Genomic DNA, 21,823 nt, shown 5'->3' with positions numbered 1-21,823 from the left:
CCAAAAGGTGGGAACCGACCCTAAAAACCTCCAGGGGTTTACCCCCAGGGGGTTGGCAGCAATCGGAGGAAGGCGCGGAGCTCGGCGTAGGAACAGAGCCTCGCAGCACGCAGGTGGAGACGATAACGTTTATTGAAGTCTGGAAAAGTGAGAGGCTGAAGAACAAAACAAGTTCGGCTTTTCCAAAACGTCAGACCCAAAGGCGGGCGCCCTCGGCCAAAGATTTAGGGTTTAGGGGGGGGCGGGAGGAGCTCCGGCGCAGGCAGGGTTCCCCCCCCCACCACCACCCCGGAGCTGCCCCGCGCCCCCCTCCAGCCCTGCCCGCGTCCCGGCTGCGGTCACAGCACCAGCGCCTCGCTCCCGCACCCAGAGCGGGCTCCGGGCTTTGCATCACCTTCTGCAGACACCGGGGCTCAGCACCCGGCCCAGCGCCCTCGCTCCACGCCGGCCCTTCGCACGCCAGCCCCTCTCCACCACCACCGGGAGCACCCCAAGACCGGGAGCACCCCAAGAGCCTTCGGCGCGCGCCACCTGCCCAGCCCGGTGGCCCCTCACCCTCCCCACGCACCGTTTTCCTCCGTTCTGACCCCAAAAAGCTCCTCGACCCACTTTCTGTCGCCATCAGCTCGAGCGGAGCCGCGCAAAGCCGGGCGAGCGGCCCCAAACCCCGCCGGGGTCCCCCGCGGCACCTGCCAGCATCGCGAAACTTAAAAAGGAACAGAAACGCTAAAGATATAAGTTACTGCTTAAATTATTTGTAAAACATCTCGGGGTTTTTCTGCGACATGTTTTAAATAACGCCCCCCCCAGGGCCCCCCCACGCAGTACGTGCTCCCCAGAGGGGGGGGGGGGCTTCAGTTCCAGCAGGGCCGGACCCCGCTGCTAACCTGGAAGTCGGCGAGGGAGGGAGCGAGGAAGAGAAAGGGGTTTTGTCCTTTCACAGCTTCGACGACTCCTCGCGGTAAATAGGAAAAGTTCTAATAAAACAGTTCTCGGGGAGGCAGCGGAGAACGCAAACAGCCCTTTCCCTCCACCGCAGGGACGGCCCGGGTCGGGGAGGGGGGGGGCTGGGGCAGGCAGGCCCGCTTGTCCCAACTCAGTAGTACAAAGGAGTTATTTGGGGAGGGGAGGCAGCGGGGGGGGCGGTTCTGAGGGCAGCGGCGGGGGCCGGGGTCTGTCCGTGTTGGCGGCTCTGGAGCCGGCGGCCGCCCGGGGGGGGTTCAAGAGCTCGCCGTAGGCGTGGAAGTCGAAGGCAGGGGGCTGGGTGGGCTGCATGCCCTGGGCGCTCAGCAGCGAGTGCAGCATGTTGACCGTATCCTGGTAGTCACTGGCCTGGCTGGCGTTGTGCCCGTTGGCCCCCGCGGGCCCCTTGTCCGATTTGCCGTGGGGACCCCGGGTTTTGGTAGCCGGGGGCAAAGGGAGGCCGCCGGCCTCCGAGCCGTGGCCCGGGAGGTGAGGATAAGGGAACTGCGCCCCGGAGCCCTTGGAGCTTTTGCTGACTTTGGGCTGGTGCTCGTGCGCCGCGCCCGCCGCCGCCGCCTCCTCCGGCGGGGGCCTCTTGCGGGAGGAAGAGCCGAAGAGGCCGTAGCTTTTGTGGGGCACGGCGCTGGGCGGGCCGACGTGTTTAGAGTCTCCCGGCCGCTTGCCGACCACGCCGCTGGGGCCAGCGGCGAGCTGGGGGTGCAAGTGTTTGTGAGAGTGATGGTTGTGGTGGTGGTGGTGGTGGTTGGAGGAGTGGCCCTTGTGCTTCTCCTTGTGCTCCCGGCTCTTGGCGCCGCTCTCGTCCAGGGAGCCGGGCCTGTCCGCGGCGCTCGGCACCTTGATGCGCATTTTGATCTCCTCCTGCTTGGAGGGGAGCGGCCTCTCGCCGCCTCCACCCGCCACCGGGAGCCTCAGCTTCAGAGCCGAGGCTTTGTCACTCTTTTCGGGGCCGGGAGGGCGCTCGGGGTTCTCCGAGCCGATGGGGATTTTCAGGATGATGGGCGAGGGGTTGCTGTCCTGCTGGACTTCCCTCTCCCGCTGCTGCTGGACCAGGAGATTCTGCGCGGCGTAGGCGTACTGAGACCTCACGTTGGCCTCCATGTTCTCCAGCTGCCGCTTCTGCGCCGCCAGCTCCTCGGCGTGCTTGGCGCGGTACTCCTTGAGCGACACCTTGGCCGACGGGGCGTTCTTGCCGCTCTGCTTCTGATAAGCAGCGCCATCTTGCTGCAGAGGGTGCTCGGCGGCCGACGAGCTTTCGCTAGTCCTGTGGCCCTGGCCAGCTTCCAGCTTGGGGGGAGGATGCTGGGGCAGCCAGTGCTCCGGCTGCGCCGCCTCCGCGCCGCTCTGCTCGCGGGGGGAATCGGTCGAGGCCGGCAGGGACGGCCCCGCGCCGGCCGTCGAGGACGTCGACATGCTCATCAGGCCGGCGATATTCATGTCCGAGCTGTTGTTCCTTGAAATCATGTTGAGGATGGTCTGCTCCGACAGGCTCTTGTCTTCGCTGTGGTCGTCGGCCTTCGACTTCCGGGCTGCCTGAGAGGCCTGAATAAAAGCAGCGAGCGGTTACTTACCTCGGGCTGTCACAGAAAGGACGCGGGTAGCAGCCTTCCTGCTGGCTGACAGACACCCACTTTGCCCCCCCCTCTCTCCCCTCGTGCAGAAATGCCCATCTGTTGGACACGGAGCTGCTAGAGCAGCTGAAAGGCCAAGGTTTCTACAGAGTTAACTCAGAAACGAGGCACTCGAGCGCCGAAGGAACACTTTGCAGACCCACGGTGTTCAGTCTTCCCCCCCACGCGTGCCCTTCAGACACTGCCTGGCATTGTCATGCTGGAGACGCCGCACCGCGCACAGAAACAGCAGGGCCCGCGTTCTCCCGCAAGCGGCCACAAAGCAGATTCTTACCCGCCAGTTCCGGATGCGTTTGAGCCGGTTGGGAGTTTTCTCGAGGATCTGCAGGAATTCATGAGTCAGTTCTGCAGGGGAGACACAAAGCCAGGCAAGATGGTCAGAGACGGGCAGGCCAGCCCTAAGTCCATCAGGGCAACCCCCTACTTACTGATGAATGGAGCTACTGATGAGATGGAGCTACTCCAGGAGGGGAAATACTGACAGCTAGAACCACTGACCACAGGTTAACTCATCTCACTGTGCGCCTTTTGCCATCTCTGTTGTACCATAGCAGCTGCTGCACTGGAAACTTTGGCAAAACCAGAAGCCCTTGAGTCCGTGAACCGGCCAGTGGCCGTGTTTGAATGGCAGGAACAGAGACGCCAAGATAATACAAGAGCCTTTGGGGGACCTTGCTCCAAAACTTACCATCTAAGAGCTCCAGAGTTACAGTGCCATCAACGTATTCCCACCAGTGCTTCCCGTCCGTGGAGACTGGGATCTCCCAGTTGGACCATTTACAAGCCAGGTGGATACAGACGCAGGCCACAACGGGAGGGGTGTACTGCAGGCTGAAGGTGGTCAGGTGCAGGCTGACGTCACCAGCAGGGAGAGAGAAACAGAAAGCCATGAACTCCCAAGCCTGAACCTCAGCACACACAATCGCCCAACCGGAGAGACGCTGCGGGAGAGGTGGACGCGGTGGGGAAGTCCCTGCCGTTCCTCCCCCAGCGCGACCCTACGGTTACAGGCGTCTCCGTCCCACTCTGCCAGGCTGCTCCTTCCTTCCCCGCTCCGCTCCGGGCACCTCTGGCAGCTCAAGGCTCCGCAGCGAGGCACGCTGCCGGCCCGCTCGCGCCCTCCTCCGAGGGAGCGAGGGAGCAGCTGGGGTACCTGCCAGCCCCGGCCTCTGCTGCTGGCTCTGCTCAGCCTGAGAAAAAAAAAAACGTCCTAGTGCAGCTCCTGGGAAGGCAACACCACTGGCAAAGGGCGTCGTGACCGCTCCGAGAACCTACAGGTCGAGCGCGGAAGCTCCTAGGATCTGCGCTCATCCCCTCCTGTCTCTCCGAGGGGAACGATCTCGCATTCGCGTCAGGGAAGTTTACCAGAAGCACCGAACTCCTTAAGGCCCACGTCTGTTTTGCAGCTACAAGCCGAATTTGCAGAGATCCGCACCGGCTGCGTTTCAAATCCAATCTCACCCTGAACCCCCTTTTACCCTGAACCTGAGCCGCAGGCAGGATTTGGCCTGTTCGGTACGAAAGCTGCAGCGCCCTCCACAAACCCATCTGACATCCCTCCGTTAAAAGCGAGTGCTAAAGGTCACCTCCCTGCTAGCTGCACGCGCGCCTTCTCCAGCTGGCCACCCCGGGCTTTTGGGAAGGGTCCGGTCTTTCCCCAGGGAGCTTTAGGAAAAGCACCGACGCTGCAGCCACGAAGCCTGCCCTAAGCAAAGGGGCTCACGGAGCTCCTGCCGTCGCCAGGCCCTGCCCTCCCTCCCCTCCAGGGCTGCTCTGCAGCGACTCAGGAGCGTCTAAAAGGGAGCCCGGCCGCACGTCAAGCGTTTTCCGCAGTAAATGGATTTGCTCAGACGTCCGAGCTGGGACGGGAGGTCTGGGTAGCACCGAAGACCTCGGAAATCGCAACGGGGAGCTCGAGCCGACGTCGCGCTTTGAGAACTGGGATGCATCAGCCCCCCAGCCTTCCTCTCCAGCCGCAGGAACGCCCGCTCCACCAAGCCTTAAAAGCCACGGCAGAGCGCAGGATCGGCCCCGCTGCCGCACCTGTGAACCAGCCCCTTCGAAACCGTGCCGCTGAGCACCTCCGTGCGGCTGCGGGGTAACAGCAGCCCCACCTCTTCACCACGCACGGGTTACTTAAAAGGTTTTTCTACCAACGCAATGTGTGGAGACACGGAGCTAGGCATCAACGGCCAAAAAAAAAAAAGAGCATGAAATCATTTCGCGGGTATCGCATTTATCCACACGCCAAGAAGTCAAACCCGGGAAATTCAGAGCGAGAAAAAAAAACTTTTAAGCAGCATGCCTCCGAAGTGAAGCCCAGGTGCACCAAGAGCCTCGACTCTGCCCTACAACGATGCCAGGAAGAATAAAATGTTAAACATTAGTAGCTACGCCTGACGTATTTACTTTATTGCTCAAACACCTCAATCGGGCGTTTCGAGGCATCACGTCAGGGCAAAATTGAGGCCGTCTGGCTGCGTTTCTTACTTTCTGCTTGGATTTCTTTCAGGTCTAACCCAAACTCCTCATTTCTTGGTTTTGCAATTACCGCTGCAGGGATAAAAGCCCGTCCCAGGGAGGTCATTTCCCCACGTAGCGCTACCACCGCCTTCCCCTTACGCCAGCGTAGGAAGGAAACCCACACAGTGCCCTTTGGAGCCACGGAGGTGAGCAGTAACACCCAGGTGTTCTCCGCTCTGCTGCTTCCCTGCGCTAGCGGCGCGCTGCTGGGCGCTGCTCCACCACGACAGGAAGGTCGTAATCCTTTGCCACCCTCTGCCTAAACCCAGAAGATAGTTTGGGACAGATTTCTGCTGTTCTAGCCCCGGCTACGTACTCCTTGTGCGGTGTTTTATGAACAACGAAGCCCCATCCCTCTCTAGGCAGCAGGTGGGGCAGACCGAGGCAGAGCCGACACCTAACCCGGCTTTTTCCCGCTTCATTTCTGCCAACTCTTTCCCAGAAACACAACATTTTCTGTTGCCGCAACTTGGCCTGTTCCAAACACCAACGCCGTAATTTGCCTGAAACTGGTAATCCAGAAAACAAAATTAAAAGAATAAATAAATAAAAAGATGGACGTCCCAACACGAGGACTGCTACCGGCCTCGCAGTGAAGATCCAGGCGGTACCCGACAGAACTACCCGGACCTCTCAAGGTGAAAAACAAAACCTAGGGACTTTGTTTCATTTCCCAAACTCCATCTGCAGACAGCGCTTCCTGGCCTGCCAGCGCGGCCATTCAGGCCAGACAAGGCTGTGCTTTTCTCCCGAAACCCTTCATGCCGCTGTCCAGCTCCTGTTTCTTTCCCCTTACGCTCCAGATCAGCCTTCTCTGGGGTACAGATCGCACGTTTTCAGAATTTGCGCAGCACCTCGTCCAGCGAGAGCTCCCTCTCTGACACCTAGCTGCTAAGCAAGCAAAACCATTTGCATTCGCTTCAAATCCACCCTGCATCTATTTTTCTCTTTGGAACTTTCGACGAGTGTCTAGCCCTGTGAAAATAAAGCAGTCAGGTTCTACAACAGCCCACCTGCCTCGCTTATACGGCTGATTTTGCAGCTGGTTTCGGTCAGAAGCTAGCAAGAGAAAGGTTTCCTGCCGTCTCTGAACCAAACCCAGCAGTCCCTGGTTGCTCACTGGCTAAGCAACGCCCCAGGGGTCACCGGTGGCTTATCTCCTCCAGGGAGGGCCCTTTGCCAAATATGAATTAAGTAAGTGTAAAATAATAACCTGTTGGTAGCCATGAAATAGGAAGTTTGCGCCAAGTCCTTGCTGGCTGAAAGAGAAAAGCAAAAAGCAGGGAGTTAGCCCGGGCTTCCGACAAACGCTACCACGTTTTACTTCAAGAACCACCGGTCTCTTGCCACCGCATGCAAAATAATCCCCCAGCAGTCGCATCAACTCAAGCCACGTCTAGGGAAGGCTTTTAGAAGCACACAGAGAGCTCTGGGTGGCTCAGCAGAGCCACAGCCGCTTACAACTGGCTCTGTGTTGACGCCGGCTGCGGTTACGGAGGAGACCGACCGCGGGCAAGCTCTCCTGCAGCAGGGGGTCGCGAGCACGCGACGCCTCTCACCTCGCACGAGCTGAGTGCACTTCACCACGTGGGTATGGGGGTGGTCGATCGTGATCTCAAAGCCTGGAAGAAGACAGACAGAGGGCCGTCAGGTAACGAGCAGCAGACCCCAACAGATCTACGAACCTCGTGTCTCCTGCTCCCGGGGGACAAGGCTTGCTTCCCTTCCCTCCTACAGCCCCCGCCCAGAGGCGGGCAGGGATAGAGGAACCCGCTCTCCTTTATCCCGAAGACTCGAGACCTCCAGTCACAAAAACCCGAAGGTCACCGCTGCTGCCAGGCCTCCATCCGAGCAGCTAAATGACTTCTGCGCTTGAAAGACCTCGCTGAAAACAAAACAACTATGAAGTATTTTTAAAATAGCAGGACAAAGCCTCTTAGAGCAGCTGGGAGGAAGGAGAAGACAATGGCATCTGCTCAGAGGAATTTCTGTCACCCAAAAAGCTAAGAGGAAGCAGACGTTTTCCCTTTGAAGGAGCCTGCAGCCCTAGAGCCAGTGGAACTTAATCCCCGCTTCGGTTTCCTATTCAGTTTGTGCATTATGGTTTAAAGAAAAGAAAAAAAAAAAATCCCATCGGTCCACATGTGCAACAGACTCGGTTCTTGCCATGCGGAATAGTCCAGAATATTCTAGATGAGCTGGGAAGTTAAAAAAAGGCAAGGGGAGAAGCGAGCGGAGCTCGGATCACCGTTCACCCCCCGGCTCAGCAGGCCAACACGTGCAGCCCCCGCAGGCACCTGCCTCCTCCTACCCCCTCGTAAGGTGGGGATCAGCGGGATTTACTCTGAACCGAGCCAGAAATAACGGCGGCACGCTGAGCGTTTTGGGGGGCTACGCACGAACTGCCTCTGCGGTAGAAGAGATGTTAGGAAAAAAAAAAAAAATGGTAACAGGACGTTTTTGAAAGGAGCAGGACGCTGGATCCAGGAGTCACAGCCCTGAGCGCGGGCTCCAGCTTCTGCTTTCTGGGAGGGGAATAAAACAGCGATCTGATCACGTTAGCTTCCAACCCCAGCTCGGTTAGCCACCTCCCAGCCACAGGACTGGAGCTTTATAGAGCTCAGCAGCGCAACGGAGGACAGCGACCAGTGTCCGAGCGGTACAAAACCTGTTGGGGGGGAGAAAGAAAAAAAAAAAAGAAAAAAAAAAGAGACGAGCGCCACACTTCCACACTTCAGTTTCTCCGAGCACTGAACCTGACGCGAGTTACACCTGGAAATGCCGAGGTTAAAAAGGAAAACACGAGCAGTGGGGGTGAGAGCAGAGTTTGTTGCCCGGGCTCTTGTTCTGCCACTGGCCAGCTGGACATCTGCCCTCCAGCTGTGGAGCAGACCGTGCGGAACGCTCCTGGGGCTGGGATTCGTGTGGCAGCCCGTCCGCTTTGAGAAACTTACCCAGGGTCTGCAGTATTATGCTCTCTAGAATGACCAGGTCTTGGGCTTGTTGCAGGTAAGCCTGGGGTTGAGAGGACAGGCAGGTTACTCGCGACGAGGCACTCCACGTAAAGCCCGCACATCTCTAACGCCCTTCTCTCAGGGAGGCGAAAAGAGCAAGGGGAAATCTTTACGCCCACCCCCGCGGGGGGAACGGGCACAGATTCCCTGCCAGAAGGGAGAAAAGCAGAGCGCTGGGCGGACCCGCTGCCCTGCCAGCGCTCGAGCTACAGCATCCAGGTCCTCTCGGTCCTGGCCCCTCACACTGCACGCGGCTACGCGGGCAGCACGGGAGAGGAGGCAGCTTTTGTCCTAAAGCTTCCCTGGATAAAGCTTCCCCCTTCCCGCAGGGTTGGCCGCTCGGTTTCAGGTTAAGACGGGCTGTCTCGAGAAATTTGGCAACGTTTCTACCAAAGCCACCACTAAAGGCGTGGGGACGGAGCAGCCCCAGCTGCAGACGCCACCCTCTGCCCTGCCAGGCACTGCGCAGTCCCAGCAGCCAGCACCTGCACCCTCCTCAGCAGCTTTTAACGCCGGCACCGTTACACAGCAGGGCAGAAGAGGAGAAGGGAAGAGAGGACGCCACAGAGCGGGGAACGGGAGCCTTCTGCTCTACGGAAGCAGCCCGAAAGCCCTCTGCGGCGTCGGAGCAGAACTGGAAAGCTGTCGCTGCCCGTCCCAGGGCGCAGCCGCGCGCTTACGGAGCGGCTGCTTCGGAACCCGATTTAAGGGGGAGCTGCAGCCACGCGGCTCGGGGCGCAGCACGCTTTCACCGCTCCCGTTCCCCGCGCCCCCGCTCCTCGCATCAGGGCGTAGTTCTCCGACCTCAACGCTCACCTCGCTCCTGGTGTCCGGAGGAGGCTCCTGAGGATGCAGGCAGGCGTGAGCTACCTTGATGACGTGCTCCAGCTTATGGGGCTGCTCCTCCACCTTGGCTGCAAGGAACAGAGCCGCCGGTGCCACCGACTGTAGAAGAAAATTAACCCTCTTTAAGCTATAAAGTTTTAAATCAGAGCAAATAAGCCAGACAAATATTTGTCTTAATTTGCTTTTTAAAAAAATAATTACTTAATTTTGGTAAATAAAGCCTGCATAAGCCTAAACGCCACCAGGAGGACAACGCGTCCCCGGTGCCTCACAGCAGCTACGAAGCCCCCTCCCCGGGGCAGGTCCCACCACGTAACTGTGCCCCCCCCGCCCCCCACCTCCCCCCATCCCCTCCTGGCAGCAGGAGCAGAGCCGGGGGCCCCCGGAGCCCCCGCGGCACTTACGTTCCTGTGGAACTGGGTGAAGGACTGCACCATGTAGAAGCGGTGCATGTACACGATGGCCGTGTTGATGGTGAGCTGCGAGCTGGCGGCGGGGCTAAGGAAACGCACGACCCCCCCCGGGAAACAACCTCCGGCCCCAAAGCACCAGGCCGGGCCCAGCTCCTTCCCCCAGGCCCTGCCGCCGAGACGGACCCGGCTCCCCCGCGTCTGAGCCCAGCACTCCCCACGGCCGGAACCGGCTCCCTGAGCTCCCGCTGTCCCCAGAACCAGGCCTCGCACCCCAAACTCTGGAATCAGGCTCCCCCCTCTCCGGGGCCGGGCTCCCCCTGGCTCTCCCCAGCTCCCCCCCACTCCCGAGCCCGGCTCCCCCCTAGGGATGGGCTCCCCGGGGCCGGGCTCCCCCACCTTCAGCTCTCCCCACTCCCGGGCCCGGCTTCCCTCGGCTCCCCCTGGCTCTCCCCACTCTGAGCCCGACTCCCTCCTCACCGGGTCCAGGCTCTCCCGGCTCCGGGTCCCCCCACTCCTGGCCCGTCTCCCCCCTCTCCAGGGCCCGGCTCTCCCCAGCTCCCGGGGCCAGCTTCCCCCTCTCCTGGTTCCGGCTCTCCCCGCTCCGAGCCCGGCTTCCTCCTCTCCAGGCCCTGCTCCCCTCAGCTTCTCCCCGGTCCGGGCCCGGCTCCCTTCGGCTCCCCCCAGCTCCCGGGGCCGGCTCCCCTCTCCCCGGGACCAGGCTCTCCCGGCTCCCACCGGCTCTCCCCACTTGGGGCCCGGCTCCCACCGCCTCTCCCTGCTCCCGGCCCGGCTCCCGGCTCTCCCCAGCTCCGGCTCCCCCCCAGGGCCCGGCTCTGCCGGCTCCCCCCCGGCTCCCCCCAGCTCCCGGGCCCGGCTCCCCCCCGCTCCGAACCCCGCTCTCCCCAGCAACCGCCACCCCCCCCCCCCCCCCCCCGCTCCCGGACCCGTCTCCCCCCCCTCTCCCCGCTGCCCCCAGCCCTCCCCCTCCCCCCCAGCCCAGGCCCCGTCAGCGGCGGCTCCCTCAAGCGCAGGCCTGGCGCGGCCTAGCGCGGCCCGGATACACGTTGAGGCGCTGCCCCATGTCCTGCAGCAGGTTGGCCGCCTGCTGCCGGTACGAGAGCTCCTTGTCGGGGTCGAGGCCGGCGCGGCGCGAGGGGCTGCGCTCCAGCTGCTCGCGGCTGAAGTACCAGCGCCGCCCCGCCGCGCCGCCGGCCCCGCCGCCCGCCGAGGCCTCCATGGCGGATCCGCGCGCGCACGCACGCACGCACGCACGGACGGACGTCACAACGCGCTTGCGTCACCGGCGCAAACCGGTGGGGATGGGGAAAGGGGGGGGGGGGGGAGGGGGGGAAGCGCGGCGCATGCGCGCAAACGCGGTGCCGGAAGGGGCTGGAGGGGGGGGGTCCCGGTCCCGGTCCCGGTCCCGATGTCCCCCCCCCCCGCCCCAAAACCGCTGACCCTTGACCCCCGCCCCTTAACCCCTGACCCCAAGGGCACGGCACGGCTCGTATCAAAGTGCGTTTATATAATTTATCTGTACAGGAAGGGGGGGGGGGGGGGGCCGTACCGCGGTGGGGGTAAAAGGGGCTGAGCCGCCCCCCCCCCCCCAGCTGCTTAAAAAAACAAAAACAAAAGGAAAATAAAGAAAAAAAAAAAAGTCACTTCAGTCGGTTTTTTGCATTAAAAGGTGGGGGGGGGGGGGCCGCCCCTCTCCCCGCAGAGCGTGCCCCCCCCCCCCCCCCCCCCCCGGGGCTCGGGGGGGGCTGGGACCCCCCTAAACCCCCCTGGGACCCCCCAGACCATTTGGGGGGGGGAAGGGAGGGCAAGGGGGGGTCCCCACCCCCCCTCTTTGGCACTGGGGGGGGGAAATTTCAGAAAGGCTGCACCTTGCCCCCCCCCAACCCCCCCATTAACCCCCCCATTGCGGGGGGGGCAGCCCCAACCCCCCTATTCGGGGGGGGGGCAGCCCCCAACCCCCAAAAACAGCGCCTGGAGTCGGGGGGGGGGGTGGAGGCAGATCACAGCCCCCCCACCCCCAATTTCTCCCTTTTTTCCTCCCTTTTGGCTTTTCCCTCCTTTAACCTTTTTTTGGAGGGGGGGGGGGGATTCCTCTTTTTTTTTTTTTTTTTTTTTTCTTTTTTTTGCCTGAGCCTGGAGCAGGCTGGGGGGGGGAGTAGGTGGGGGGGCCCTAACTGCCCCCAGGGCCAGCGTTGAGGAAGTAGGTGGTCATCTCCCCCTTGCCCTTGACCTTCACCAGCCCCCGGCACTCCAGCGAGTAGCCCTTGGCCGCCAGCACCTGGTAGAGGTCCGTGGTCACCTGGGGGGGGGGGGGGGGCAACAAGGTGAGTGGGGGGGGCTGGAAAAGGCCCCCCCCCCCCACTCCCCCCGGTCCCCAGCTCACCTGGATGCGGTCGGGGACGCCGGTGCTGTCCATGCGGCTGGAGACGTTGACGGTGTTGCCCCAGATGTCGTACTGCGGCTTGCGTGCCCCGATCACCCCCGCCACCACCGGGCCCATGTTCAGGCCTGGGGGGGGGGGGCAGAGCGTCACGGACCCCCCCCCCACACACACACACACACGCACACAGACACACACACCACCCCTGGGATATTGGCGGGGGGGGGGGTTGGGGTGGTGCGAGGGGGAGTGCAAAGGTGGAGGAAGGGGTGAAGAGCTGCAAAGGGGTGGGTGAAGGGAGGGGGGGGCAAAAAGGGGAAAGGGGGGACGCAAAGAAGGGAAAGTGGGGGCAAAAAGAGGGAGAAAGGGAAAGGGGAGGCAAAAAGAGGGGGAAAGGGAAAGGGGGGGTCCAAAAGGGGGAAAGGGGGGGCAGAGGGGGGCAAAAAAGGGGAAAGGGGGGTGGAAGGGAGGGGGCAAAAAGGTGGAAGGGGAGGAAAAAAAAAAAGGGGGGGGCCCGCTCACCGATCTTCATCTGGAAGTTGTTGAAGGAGTGCTCGTTGATGTACTTCATCTGCTCCATCAGGTGCATGGCGTAGTCGGCCAGCGCCGCGATGTGGCTGCGGCCCTCGCGGTCGTAGGTGGCGGCGTTGAGGCCCGAGGCCGCCATGTAGGTGCTGCCGATGGTCTTGATCTTCTCCAGCTGCCGGTACTTCTGCTCGCTGATGATCTGGGGTGGGGGGGGTGGGGGGGACAGCACCGGCTTTGTGCCCCCCTCGAGCACCCGCACCGCTCCGCCACCTCTCCCTGGTGTCCACGTGCCCCGGCCCTGTGCTCCTCATCCTCCGTCGTGCGCTGCTCCACGGCCTCCCCCGTCCCCATGGGTCCCCGTGGATCCCCACAGGTCTCCACGGGTCCCCAAGGGTCTCCAAGCGTCCCCAAGGGTCCCCCCCACACCTCATCCCCAGGGGGTTCAACCTCCCGCATCCCCTCCCGCGGCCTCCCCGGCGCCCCGCGGTCACCTCATCGAAGTCGGCGATGATCTCGTTGAGCAGCCGCAGGCACTCGACGCCCTCGTTGTTGGCCTCCAGCTCGACGTAGAACTCGGAGAAGTTGCTGATGGAGGCGAACATGACGGCCACGCACTCGCACGACTGGTAGTAGAGCTCGTCGTTGCGCCGCTCGCGGGCCAGGAAATGGGCCGCCACGTCCTTGGGCAGGATGTTGTGCAGCAGCCGCCGGTTGTAGGCCTGCAGCTCCTCCATCTCCTCCTTCTCGCCCGTCGCCTGCGTCGCGCGAGCCCTTGGAGCCACGTTGGGGGGGGACACGGGGGAGGGGGGGGGGGGGGGTGGTCCCCGCACCCGGCCCCGCACCCCCCCCCTACCCCTCGCTACCTGCAGCTTCCAGAGGAAGTCGAGGCGGGCGGTGGACTCGACCTGCTGCGCGTGCAGGTACAGCGCCAGCGCGAAGACGGCCAGGACGACGGGGGTGACGTACCGCAGGGCCACCTTCCCCTCCGCCGGGCTGCAGGCGGACCCCCCCCCCCCCCCAAGGCTGAGCACACCGTGACCCCTGGGGGGGGGTTTGGGGCGTACAGCCTCTGGGCCCCGCCACGGTGATGGGGACACGGCCACGGTGATGGGTCCGTGCCCACCCCGGGGACCCCAAGGCTGTACCGCAACTGGACCCTAGTGATGCACCCAGACCCCCCCCCCCCCCCCCGCAATGCACCCACATCCCAAAATGCACCCCTAAAGACGTAACCAGACCCGAGGCATCCCCTAAAGGTGAACCCAAAGCCCAAAGAAGCTCCCAGACCCCCCAGTAACCCCCAAAAGACGTGCCCAGAGCCCCAAAGATGCCCCCATGCCATGCGGAGACCCCCAAGGGAGACACGGAGACCCCCAAGGGACGCTCCCTCCCTCCCAGCACAGCCCCCCAAGGGTCCCTCCCGCTGCCTCCCCGCTCCCCTCCTCTCCCAGCACCCCACTGGTCCCAGTTCCCCCCTCACCATTCGCCCTGGGTCGCGTTGAAGAAGGGCCTGCGGGGAGGACAGAGGGTCAGCGGGGCGGGGACCCCAGGCGGGGGGGGACCCCAGGCGGGGGGGGGGGGGGGGGGGGGGACGGGGAGGGCACTCACAGCGCGTTGGCCACCACCAGCAGGTCGGCGTTGTCGAAGAGGGCGGCCTGGGGCCCCTCCACCAGCACCAGGTAGGTGGCCTCGATGGCCACCATGAGCAGCAGCTTCCCGATGCTGCTGATGTGCAGGAAGACGGAGCAGGCCAGCAGGCTGAGCAGCACGCTGTAGGTGAAGTACTGCGGGGGGGGGGGGGGACAGGCGGGGGGTGCACGGGGCTGCGGCGGCACCCGCGGCCACCCCCACTCCCTCCCCGGTGCCACCCCAGGCCTGCAGGGGCCTGGCACCTGTGGGGACCCCGCGCCAGCACCGTGCAGGACACCTCGCACCCATAGGGGCCGATGCCAGCACCCTATAACCTCAAGGACCCTGTGCTAGCACCCCTGGGGACACGGCGCCTTTAGGGACCCCATACCAGCACCATCGCAGGATATTGCGCCCGCAGGGACCTGCGCTGACATTCTGCACCCTTGGGGACACCGGGGCAGCACGGTGACACCCTGCACCCTCAGGGACAACGTGCCAGCACCCTTGGGGACCTCACGGTGACATCCTGCACCCCTGTGCCAGCACGCTTGGGACACTGTAAGGACCCTGTGGGGGTGCCCTACTCAGTCAGCCCCCCCCTTACCAACACACCCCCAGGACTTTGCACCCACAGGGACCCGTGCCAGCACCCTACACCCTCAGGAACCCCGTGCCAGCACCCTTGGGGACCCTACACCTTCGGGACCCCCATGCCAGCACCCAGCACCCTCGAGGGCCCACGCTGGCAGCCCTACACCAGCACCCCAGCAGGATCCCATGCCCTGGGGGGGGGGGGGGGGACCGACCCCATCCCAGCACCCCACAACCGCTCACCTCGGGGAAGTCGCAGGCCAGCCCGTGGGGGCGGCACGGCCCCGGGGGGGCCCCCAGCGAGAGGTTGAGGGCACGGAGCTGGCAGGGCCCCACCGCCGCGGGGGTGATGTTGAGCTCGTGGGCGGCGCAGTCCCGCAGGGGAACCCGGCTGCAGGCGAACTGGGAAGCCAGGGGGGGGGAAGGCAGGGGGTGAGCCCCGAGGCCCCCCCCCCCCCCGCGTGTCCCCCATCCCTGCACCCTCACCATGTTGACGAAGGCGGCGACGAAGACGAGGAGGACGGTGAAGACGGCGATGGCGGTGCTGCGGGCGCGGGAGCGGACGATGGCCCGGGAGAGACGCTGCAGGGCGGCGGGGAAGAGCTGGGGGGGGGGGGGGGGGGGGAAAGACCCCGGTCAGGCACCACCGAGCCCCCCCCATAAGCTGCCCGCCTGCCCCCTACTCACAGCAACGCAGGAGTAGACGGCGCAGACGAAGAGGATGGCGGAGAGGAGGACGAAGATGCCGACGTAGACGCCGAGCATCAGCGGGGAGCTGCGGAGAGAGGCGGCCGTGAGCGGCAGCGGGGGGCCGGGGGGGGGGACACCGGGGTCACGGCACTCACGGGGGAAACACCAAAAACTGGAGGCAGGAGATGAAGCAGAAGACGAGCAGGGTGCAGGCCACGTAGCCGCCGAAGCGGTCGTCCACCTTCTTGGAGTACTGCGGGGAGGAGCAGGGTGAGCCGGGACAGGGGGGGACAGAAGGGGACGGGGGGGACAGAAGGGACCATGGGGCTGGGATGGAAAGGACGGAGGGGGGCCCCCAAAAGGACTGAGGGGGCCCCCAAAAGGACTGAGGGGGCCCAGGGGACCCCGGGCTGGGATGGAGGGGACCATGAGGCCAGGACGAAGGTGACTCGAGGGGACGGAGGTGAGATGGGATGGGCTGAGATGGAGGGGACAAAGGTGACAATAGGGCTAGGATAAAGGGGATGGGGGTGGGGGGGGGGACAAAGGGGGGGACACGGGGTCCCCACCTTCTTCTCCAGATCGGGCGTCTGGAAGGTGAGCAGGAACTTCTTGACGTGGTCCTTGCGGAGCTGGTCGATGCTGCGCGCGTCGATGGCCCGGCTCAGGAACTCGTCCACCTCGTCCTCGGGGTTGAGGGCCTCCTGGGCACCGCGGCTGGGGCACGGGGCGGGGGGGTCAAAGCTCCTTGTGCCCCCCGCCCCGACTCAGCCCCCTTCCCAGGACGCTGAGCGCTGAGGTACGGGGGCACTTACTTGTCCTTGCTGGAGTCATCGATGCCCTGGGGAGACACAAAGGGGGGGGGGGGGGGCATCAGGGGCACTGGCAGGGATTGGGGGGGGTGTCCCAGGGCTGGTGAGGATGGGGTCAAGACCCCAGGGGTGATCCTGGGGGGGGACGTGGGGCATCCCCAAAGTCACCAGCACCGGCAAGAACAGGGGACAGAGTCACAAGAGTGACAAGGCCTGGGGACGTCCCCAAGGGTCCCCAAAGCCTGGAAAAGATGGGGGGGTCCCAAGGGTCCGTAAGGGCAGGGTGAGGGGGTCCTGACCCCAGTGAGGATGGGGGGGGGGGGGGGGGGGGGGACACACTCAGGGAATCCCAGCTGTGGCCAGGAGGAGGAAGCAGGGAAGTGCTGCGGGCACAGATGGGGAAGCCACAGGAAGGTGTCACGGGGCTGATACGGCCACAGGGGGAGGGTCCCATACCCAGTGCCCCCCCCTCGCCCCCCCGGGGGCCGCTCACCATCTGCCGGAAGGCCTTGGAGTCCTTGGTGCGGGAGAAGGAGCGCTCGGGCACCCAGCGCGGCACCAGCCCCTCCGTCGAGTTGGCCCGAGCGCGCTGCAGCTTGGCCAGGATGGCTTTCTCCTCCTTCTGCGGGGCAACGAGGCCGTGAGCGGGGCAGCCCCCGGCCCCCCCCACACCCCCGTCCCCGTCCCCCTGACTCACGCGCTTCTGGCTGCAGCCCACAATGAGGAAGGTCTCGATGTTGTGCTCCTTGAGGTAGGCGTTGCGCTCGCCGCCGTGGCCCGGCTCCACCTCGTAGTCCCCGTTCAGGTACTGCAGCGTGGCCCAGGTGATGTGGATGCGCCTGCGGGGGTCCAGGACGGGGGGGAAAGGCGCTGAGCCCTGCCGCCACCAGCACCCCCCCCATAATCCTGGACCCCCCCCCCAGCCCCGCTCGCCCGGCCCAGCTCACCCGGCTTTGCCGCCCGCCTCCATGTGGTTGGCCAGCGTCACGTCGTTGGACCAGACGTCGAACTGCCACTTGCGCAGCCCCAGGACCCCGCAGTGCACGCGCCCGCTGTGGATGCCCACGCGCATGTTGACGTTCACCCCCGTCACCTCGCGCACCAGCCTGCGGACGGCCACCGGCGCCGCGTCACCCGGCGGCCGCCGGCACCGTGGGTGCCGTGCGCCGGGGACGCGCGCGGCCCGGTTGTGACCACGCGCGGGCACCGGGGACGTTCGTGTCCAAGCAGCCAGGGTCGCACCAGCGCCGGGGACGTGCGTAAAACCCGGCTGGGGACACGCACCGGGGCTCGTGGTGGCACCGGGGTTGTGCCAGCTTTGGGGACACGCGTGGTCTCAGTGGGGTTGCGGTGGCACCGGGGACGCACCGGCACTAGGGACAAGCGCAGAGCCCCACCTTGGGACTCCGGCGGCGCTGGGGACGTGCCAGCACCGGCAAAGGGCACGGCCCCCCGGGGTCTCAGTGGCACCGGGGCCGTGCCCACCCCACTCACGAGATGGCCTCGATCATGTCGACCCCCATCTCCACGCAGCAGTGCGCGTGGTCCCCGCGCGCCTCCGGCAGCCCCGACACGCAGTAGTAGCAGTCCCCCAGGATCTTGATGCGCAGGCAGTGGTTCTCCTGGGGGGGGGGGGGGACGGCAGAGAGGCCGGGCAGGTCAGGACGGGGGGGTCCGGACCCCCAAACCCCCTACCCCGGCTCACCGCTCACCGCCGCCAGCTTGTCGAAGCGCGCGAAGAGCTCGTTGAGCGTCATCACCAGCTCCTGGGCCGTGCACTGCGACGCCAGGCTGGTGAAGCCCTCGATGTCCGCGAAGAGGATGCTGCCGGGAGGAAGGGCACGGGCTGGAAGTGGCTGGGGGGGGGGGACAGACACGCCGCCCCGGACACCCCCCCACCCTGAAACCTCACCCCCACCCCACGGTACCTGACGTTGTCGTGCTTCTGGATGTAGATCTTGTGGAACATCATGTCCTCCTTCTTGGTGTTGATGTCCTCCTTCATCTCCATGGCCACGTGCTGGGGCAGCACCGAGAGCAGCAGGCGCTCCTGCGCCCAGCGCCGCCCCGTCAGCCCCCGGGTCCCCCCCCCTCCACCGCCACCCCGGGGTCCCCGTTGTCCCCGGGACCCCCCCCCCCACCCCCCACCCCAGGGCCCCCACCTGCTGCCGGTTCTCCCGCTGGAGGTGCAGCCGCGCCTGGATGTAGCCGCGGGTCTCCTGGAAGGCCTGGCGCTGCGAGACCTCGGCGGGGTAGTGGGTGCAGACCCCCACCACGTTGGTGCACAGGAAGATCAGGGCGTTGGCGCTCAGCTGGTGACAACGGCGGGCTCAGCGCGGCCACCGAGGACCCCCAAGATCCACACCACCAGCTCCGTACCACCCCCCCACCCCCCCCCCGGCCCTCCGCTCACCCCAAAACCCCGGCTCTCGAGCGCGGGGGGAGCTGCCAATAGGACCAGGGAGGGGCTGCAAAGGGGGACGTGGGGGCTCAAGGGGGTGAGGGGGACACGGGGCAGGGGGACAGAGGGCAGCTGGAGACGGGGGAAAACACGGCCTGGGGGGGGGGGGGCGCGCAGGGACACGGGGAACCAGGGGATCCGGTGCAAGGGGAACGCGGGGGACCAGGGGACGGGGGGGACCTGGGGGTGCAGGGACCCAGGGCAGGTTGGGGGGGGGGGGGGGCATGGGGCTGCAGCCAGGCCCCGCGGGCCCTCGGGAAGCGGAGGAAGCCGGGGGAGGGCCGGGAAGCGGAGATGGCTGCAGCGGGAGCGCTGCGGTTTCCCCCCTCCCCGTCCCCATCCCCTGGGACCAGGGCCAGGGCTATTTATAGGGCTGGGGCAGGCTTGGGGGGGGGGGGGCGGGGGGGGGGTTGCTCCCACCGCATCCCATCCCCGCTGCCTGCCATGCGGGGTCATCTCATTGCAAGGGGGGTGGTGTTGGGGGGGGGGGGGGTATGTCCCCTCCCGTGCCCCCTGACCCTAATCGGCTCGGCCCTCGCCTCCAGCATCGCGCTTCCCTGCCCCGGCCCCACGGGGACGGCACGTGGCCCCCGCCCCGGCCAGGCAGGGCGAGGGTGACAGCCCCGAGCTGGGGGGAAGGGGGGGGGGGGGAAGCGCAGCCAGGGCCTGGGAACGCGCAGCCCCAGGGCCAACGCAGCCCCCGTGCCCCCCCCTCGTGCCCCCGGAACTGGGGGGCACGATGGGGGACGGTGCCCTCTTTGGAGACCCCCATGGGAGTCATCGTCCCGTCCCCCCCCCCCCAAGCTCTCTGGCCCCGTGCCTTCCCCCGGGGGTTTCCGCCAGCCCCACAACGGGGGCTTTGTGGGTGCCCCCGCCCCGGCACGGCCCACAATGGAGGGTTTGTGCGCGGCCCCAGCGGGACAAGGGGCCGCGGCGCCCCCAGCGCGGGGCTGCGGCGGGGAGGAGGGGGCGACCCCAGCCATGCCGCCAGCAGCACCCATAGACACCCTTCCCCCCAAACCTCCCCGCCACGGGCATCCAGAACTTTCCACGCACAGAGGCGGAAGGGGCAGAAAAGCCAATTTTGCAACGAGACTCCGACAGAACTGGGGGACAACTGGCGGTGTCCCTTCCCCCCCCCCCCCCCCAAGTACTGCCCCAGCCCCACGCCACCCGCAGCCCCCCCCCCCATCCCGAGAGGGTCCTACCTGCTTCCAGAGGAAGGGGTCGGCGGCGTTGCGGTGCCAGGCGATGGCGAGGTGCAGGGCGGAGAGCAGCGCGCCGGCCAGCACGGCCGCCCGCATCCGCACGGGCAGCAGGGTGTAGGTGATGTAGATGAAGAAGACGCTCCACCAGACGCCCTCGGCCGCGCTGCGGGGCGCCGCGGCCACTGTGCCCAGCGCCTGCACCCCGGCCAGCAGCCCCAGCACCACGTAGCTCACCACCCACATGTAGTCCTGGGGGAAGGCGCTGCGGCTGCACAGCACCATCAGGAGCAGGAAGAGCCCCGTGGCGCCCGCCAGTGAGGCGGCTGCCGGCACGTGCGGGGCGCCGGGCAGGCAGTGGAAGAGCAGCATCACCCCGCAGACCAGCACCAGCACCCCCATCAGCACCGTCAGGCTGCTCTGGTTCATCTGGAAGAAGTAGCGCTGGTAGAGCCGCTCCAGCTTGGCCGACTGGAAGCGCTTGGAGCGGAAGACCTGCAGCAAACGCCGCCAGCACTCGCCGGCCGACAGCCGCTCGCCGCGGCCCCCGGCCCCCTTGGGCGCCTTGGCCTCGCTGTCCTCCAAGCCCAGGTCCCCCGACTTGAGCCCCGGGTCCCCCGCCGGCCCCTTCTTGCCATAGTGGTCCTCCTGCCAGGTGCAGCGCAGCCCTGGGGCGGCCCGGGGGGGCCCCGCGCCCCGTTCCATCTCAGGGTCCTGCAGGCAGCTCATGTAGCGGGGGCCGCAGAGGGCGGCGCGCGGGCGCTTGCCCTTCTTGCCGTTGCGCTCCCCCCATGCCGTCTTCCGCTCGTCCACCTTGGGCACCAGGATGCCGCTGAACCACGACATGCTGCGGGCAGCGGCCGGGGGTCAGCACCCAACCCGGGGTCCCGCTGCCTCCGGGACCCCCGACCGCTACCTCCAGGCGGTGCCGAGCGGCCCCCTCCGTCCCAACCCGTCCCTCCCCGGGGAGCTGGAGCCCACGGCACCGGGGCACCGGTTCTCCGTCCAGCCCCACGGGTGCTGTGCCCGTGCCGGTGTCGGCAGCAGGTGCCCGGTGGCGGGTGCCGAGGCTGGGCCCCGCCGCGGCCTCCCTGGCGCAGCGACCTGCGGCGAAACTGGAACCGTCCCCGGGCGTCCCGGCCCTGTTTGTCTTGAACGGCGGCCAAGCGGCTCCCCGGGGCACCGGGGCCCAGCCCAGGATGTGGCGGCCGGTCCCAGCCCCGGGGCGCGCAGCGAAAGGGAACGGCCGCCGGGAAAGGCCGGGCCCCGGAGGCGGCGGCCGCCTCCCTCCTCCCCTGCGCCGGGCACGGCCGCGGGGACCCCCGCCGGGCCCGGCCGCCGCACCCCGGGACGCCCCGGGCCCCGCCAGCGCCCTCCCGGCGCCGCCCCGGGGAGCCCCGAGGAGCCCCCGCTGCACCGGCCCGGGCACCTCCCGGGGCCCCGAGCACCGCCCCGCGCCCCCGGGGCCGCGCAGCCCCCGCTGCCCCGGGGCCCTTGCTCCGCCGCACCGGGCGCGCCCCGGCCCCGGGCACGGTCTCCGCCGCCGCCGCCCCGGGTGCCCGCCCCGGTACCCCGGGCTCCCCCCGCCCCGGTCGCCGCGCCCCGTGCGCCCGGTACGGCCCCGCTCACCTCCGTGTCCGCCGCCGCCGCCCGAGGGGCCCCGCGCCCCGGTCCGGCCCCGGTCCGGCTCCGGTCCGGCCCCGCCGCCGCCGCCCGTTCCTACACGGCGGCCGCGCTGCGCCCTCGCCGCCCCATCCCGCGCCCAGGCCGGGCCCCCGGTGCCGGCCCCGGTCGCGGCCCCGGTCGCGGGTCCCGGCCGCAGCCCCGGCCCGCCCCGGCCGGTGCCCGCCCCCCCGGCCGGATCCGCTCCCGGGCGCTCCCGGCCGGCGGTCTTAAAGGCGCAGAGGCGGCGGCCCGGTACGGCCCGGTACGGCCCGGTACGGCCCGGTACGGCCCGGTGCGGCGGGGGAGGCGCGGGCGGCGCGCGGGGGCGGCGGGCGCGCGCGCGGGCACGGGCGGCCCGGTACCCCCGGGGCCGCGCAGACACGGCCACACGCGCCGCCGGCCTGCACCGACATGGCGGGGACAACGGGGACAC

General features: G+C 66.5%; 2 protein-coding genes across 3 annotated transcripts; both read right to left on the bottom strand.

Moving 5' to 3' along the window:
• Positions 1-114: 114 nt before the first annotated feature.
• Positions 115-10,696, bottom strand: CCNT1 (cyclin T1). Of its 2 annotated transcripts, XM_040539710.1 has the most exons (9): positions 10,470-10,693; positions 9,400-9,481; positions 8,966-9,094; positions 8,090-8,150; positions 6,695-6,757; positions 6,349-6,394; positions 3,301-3,464; positions 2,887-2,957; positions 115-2,523 (listed from the first exon to the last, which is right to left on the bottom strand). In XM_040539710.1, the coding sequence occupies exons 1-9, from the start codon at positions 10,643-10,645 to the stop codon at positions 1,114-1,116; spliced, it is 2,202 nt and encodes a 733-aa protein (XP_040395644.1). In that variant the 5' UTR covers positions 10,646-10,693; the 3' UTR covers positions 115-1,113. The 2 variants fall into 2 exon arrangements, 1 of the variants encoding a protein (XP_040395644.1); XR_005815000.1 differs by lacking the exon at positions 3,301-3,464 and having other exon boundaries at positions 2,461-2,523; positions 10,470-10,696.
• Positions 10,697-11,505: 809 nt separating this feature from the next.
• Positions 11,506-20,884, bottom strand: ADCY6 (adenylate cyclase 6). The gene is made up of 21 exons (XM_040539685.1): positions 19,729-20,884; positions 18,222-18,371; positions 17,988-18,109; positions 17,772-17,883; positions 17,554-17,681; positions 17,007-17,165; positions 16,757-16,898; positions 16,553-16,681; positions 16,063-16,088; positions 15,817-15,964; positions 15,403-15,500; positions 15,245-15,332; positions 15,044-15,160; positions 14,801-14,959; positions 13,943-14,118; positions 13,815-13,844; positions 13,198-13,327; positions 12,826-13,089; positions 12,329-12,533; positions 11,810-11,934; positions 11,506-11,725 (listed from the first exon to the last, which is right to left on the bottom strand). Exons 1-21 carry the CDS (start codon positions 20,569-20,571, stop codon positions 11,597-11,599), a joined length of 3,480 nt encoding a protein of 1,159 aa, XP_040395619.1. The 5' UTR covers positions 20,572-20,884; the 3' UTR covers positions 11,506-11,596.
• Positions 20,885-21,823: the final 939 nt, after the last annotated feature.

This window comes from Cygnus olor, chromosome 29 (assembly GCF_009769625.2).
Source record: "Cygnus olor isolate bCygOlo1 chromosome 29, bCygOlo1.pri.v2, whole genome shotgun sequence".
NCBI classification, from domain to species: Eukaryota; Metazoa; Chordata; class Aves; order Anseriformes; family Anatidae; genus Cygnus; species Cygnus olor.
Note: the sequence above shows the minus strand (reverse complement) of the source record. Positions and strands in the feature narration are given on the sequence as shown.

Bases quoted from the DNA above. Each gene is read 5' to 3' on its own strand.
- CCNT1 (XM_040539710.1), bottom strand. From the start codon at position 10,645: ATGGAGGCCTCGGCGGGCGGCGGGGCCGGCGGCGCGGCGGGGCGGCGC. The intron at 8,151-8,965 runs GTGAGCGTTGAG...TCTCAACCCCAG, and splicing joins CTCCGGACACCAGGAGCGAG to GCTTACCTGCAACAAGCCCA. The intron at 2,524-2,886 runs GTAAGAATCTGC...GCTTTTATTCAG, and splicing joins AACGCATCCGGAACTGGCGG to GCCTCTCAGGCAGCCCGGAA.
- ADCY6 (XM_040539685.1), bottom strand. From the start codon at position 20,571: ATGTCGTGGTTCAGCGGCATCCTGGTGCCCAAGGTGGACGAGCGGAAG. The intron at 16,682-16,756 runs GTGAGTCAGGGG...GTTGCCCCGCAG, and splicing joins TGGGCTGCAGCCAGAAGCGC to AAGGAGGAGAAAGCCATCCT. The intron at 11,726-11,809 runs GTGAGCTGGGGA...CCCCCCCCCCAG, and splicing joins GCGTCCCCGACCGCATCCAG to GTGACCACGGACCTCTACCA.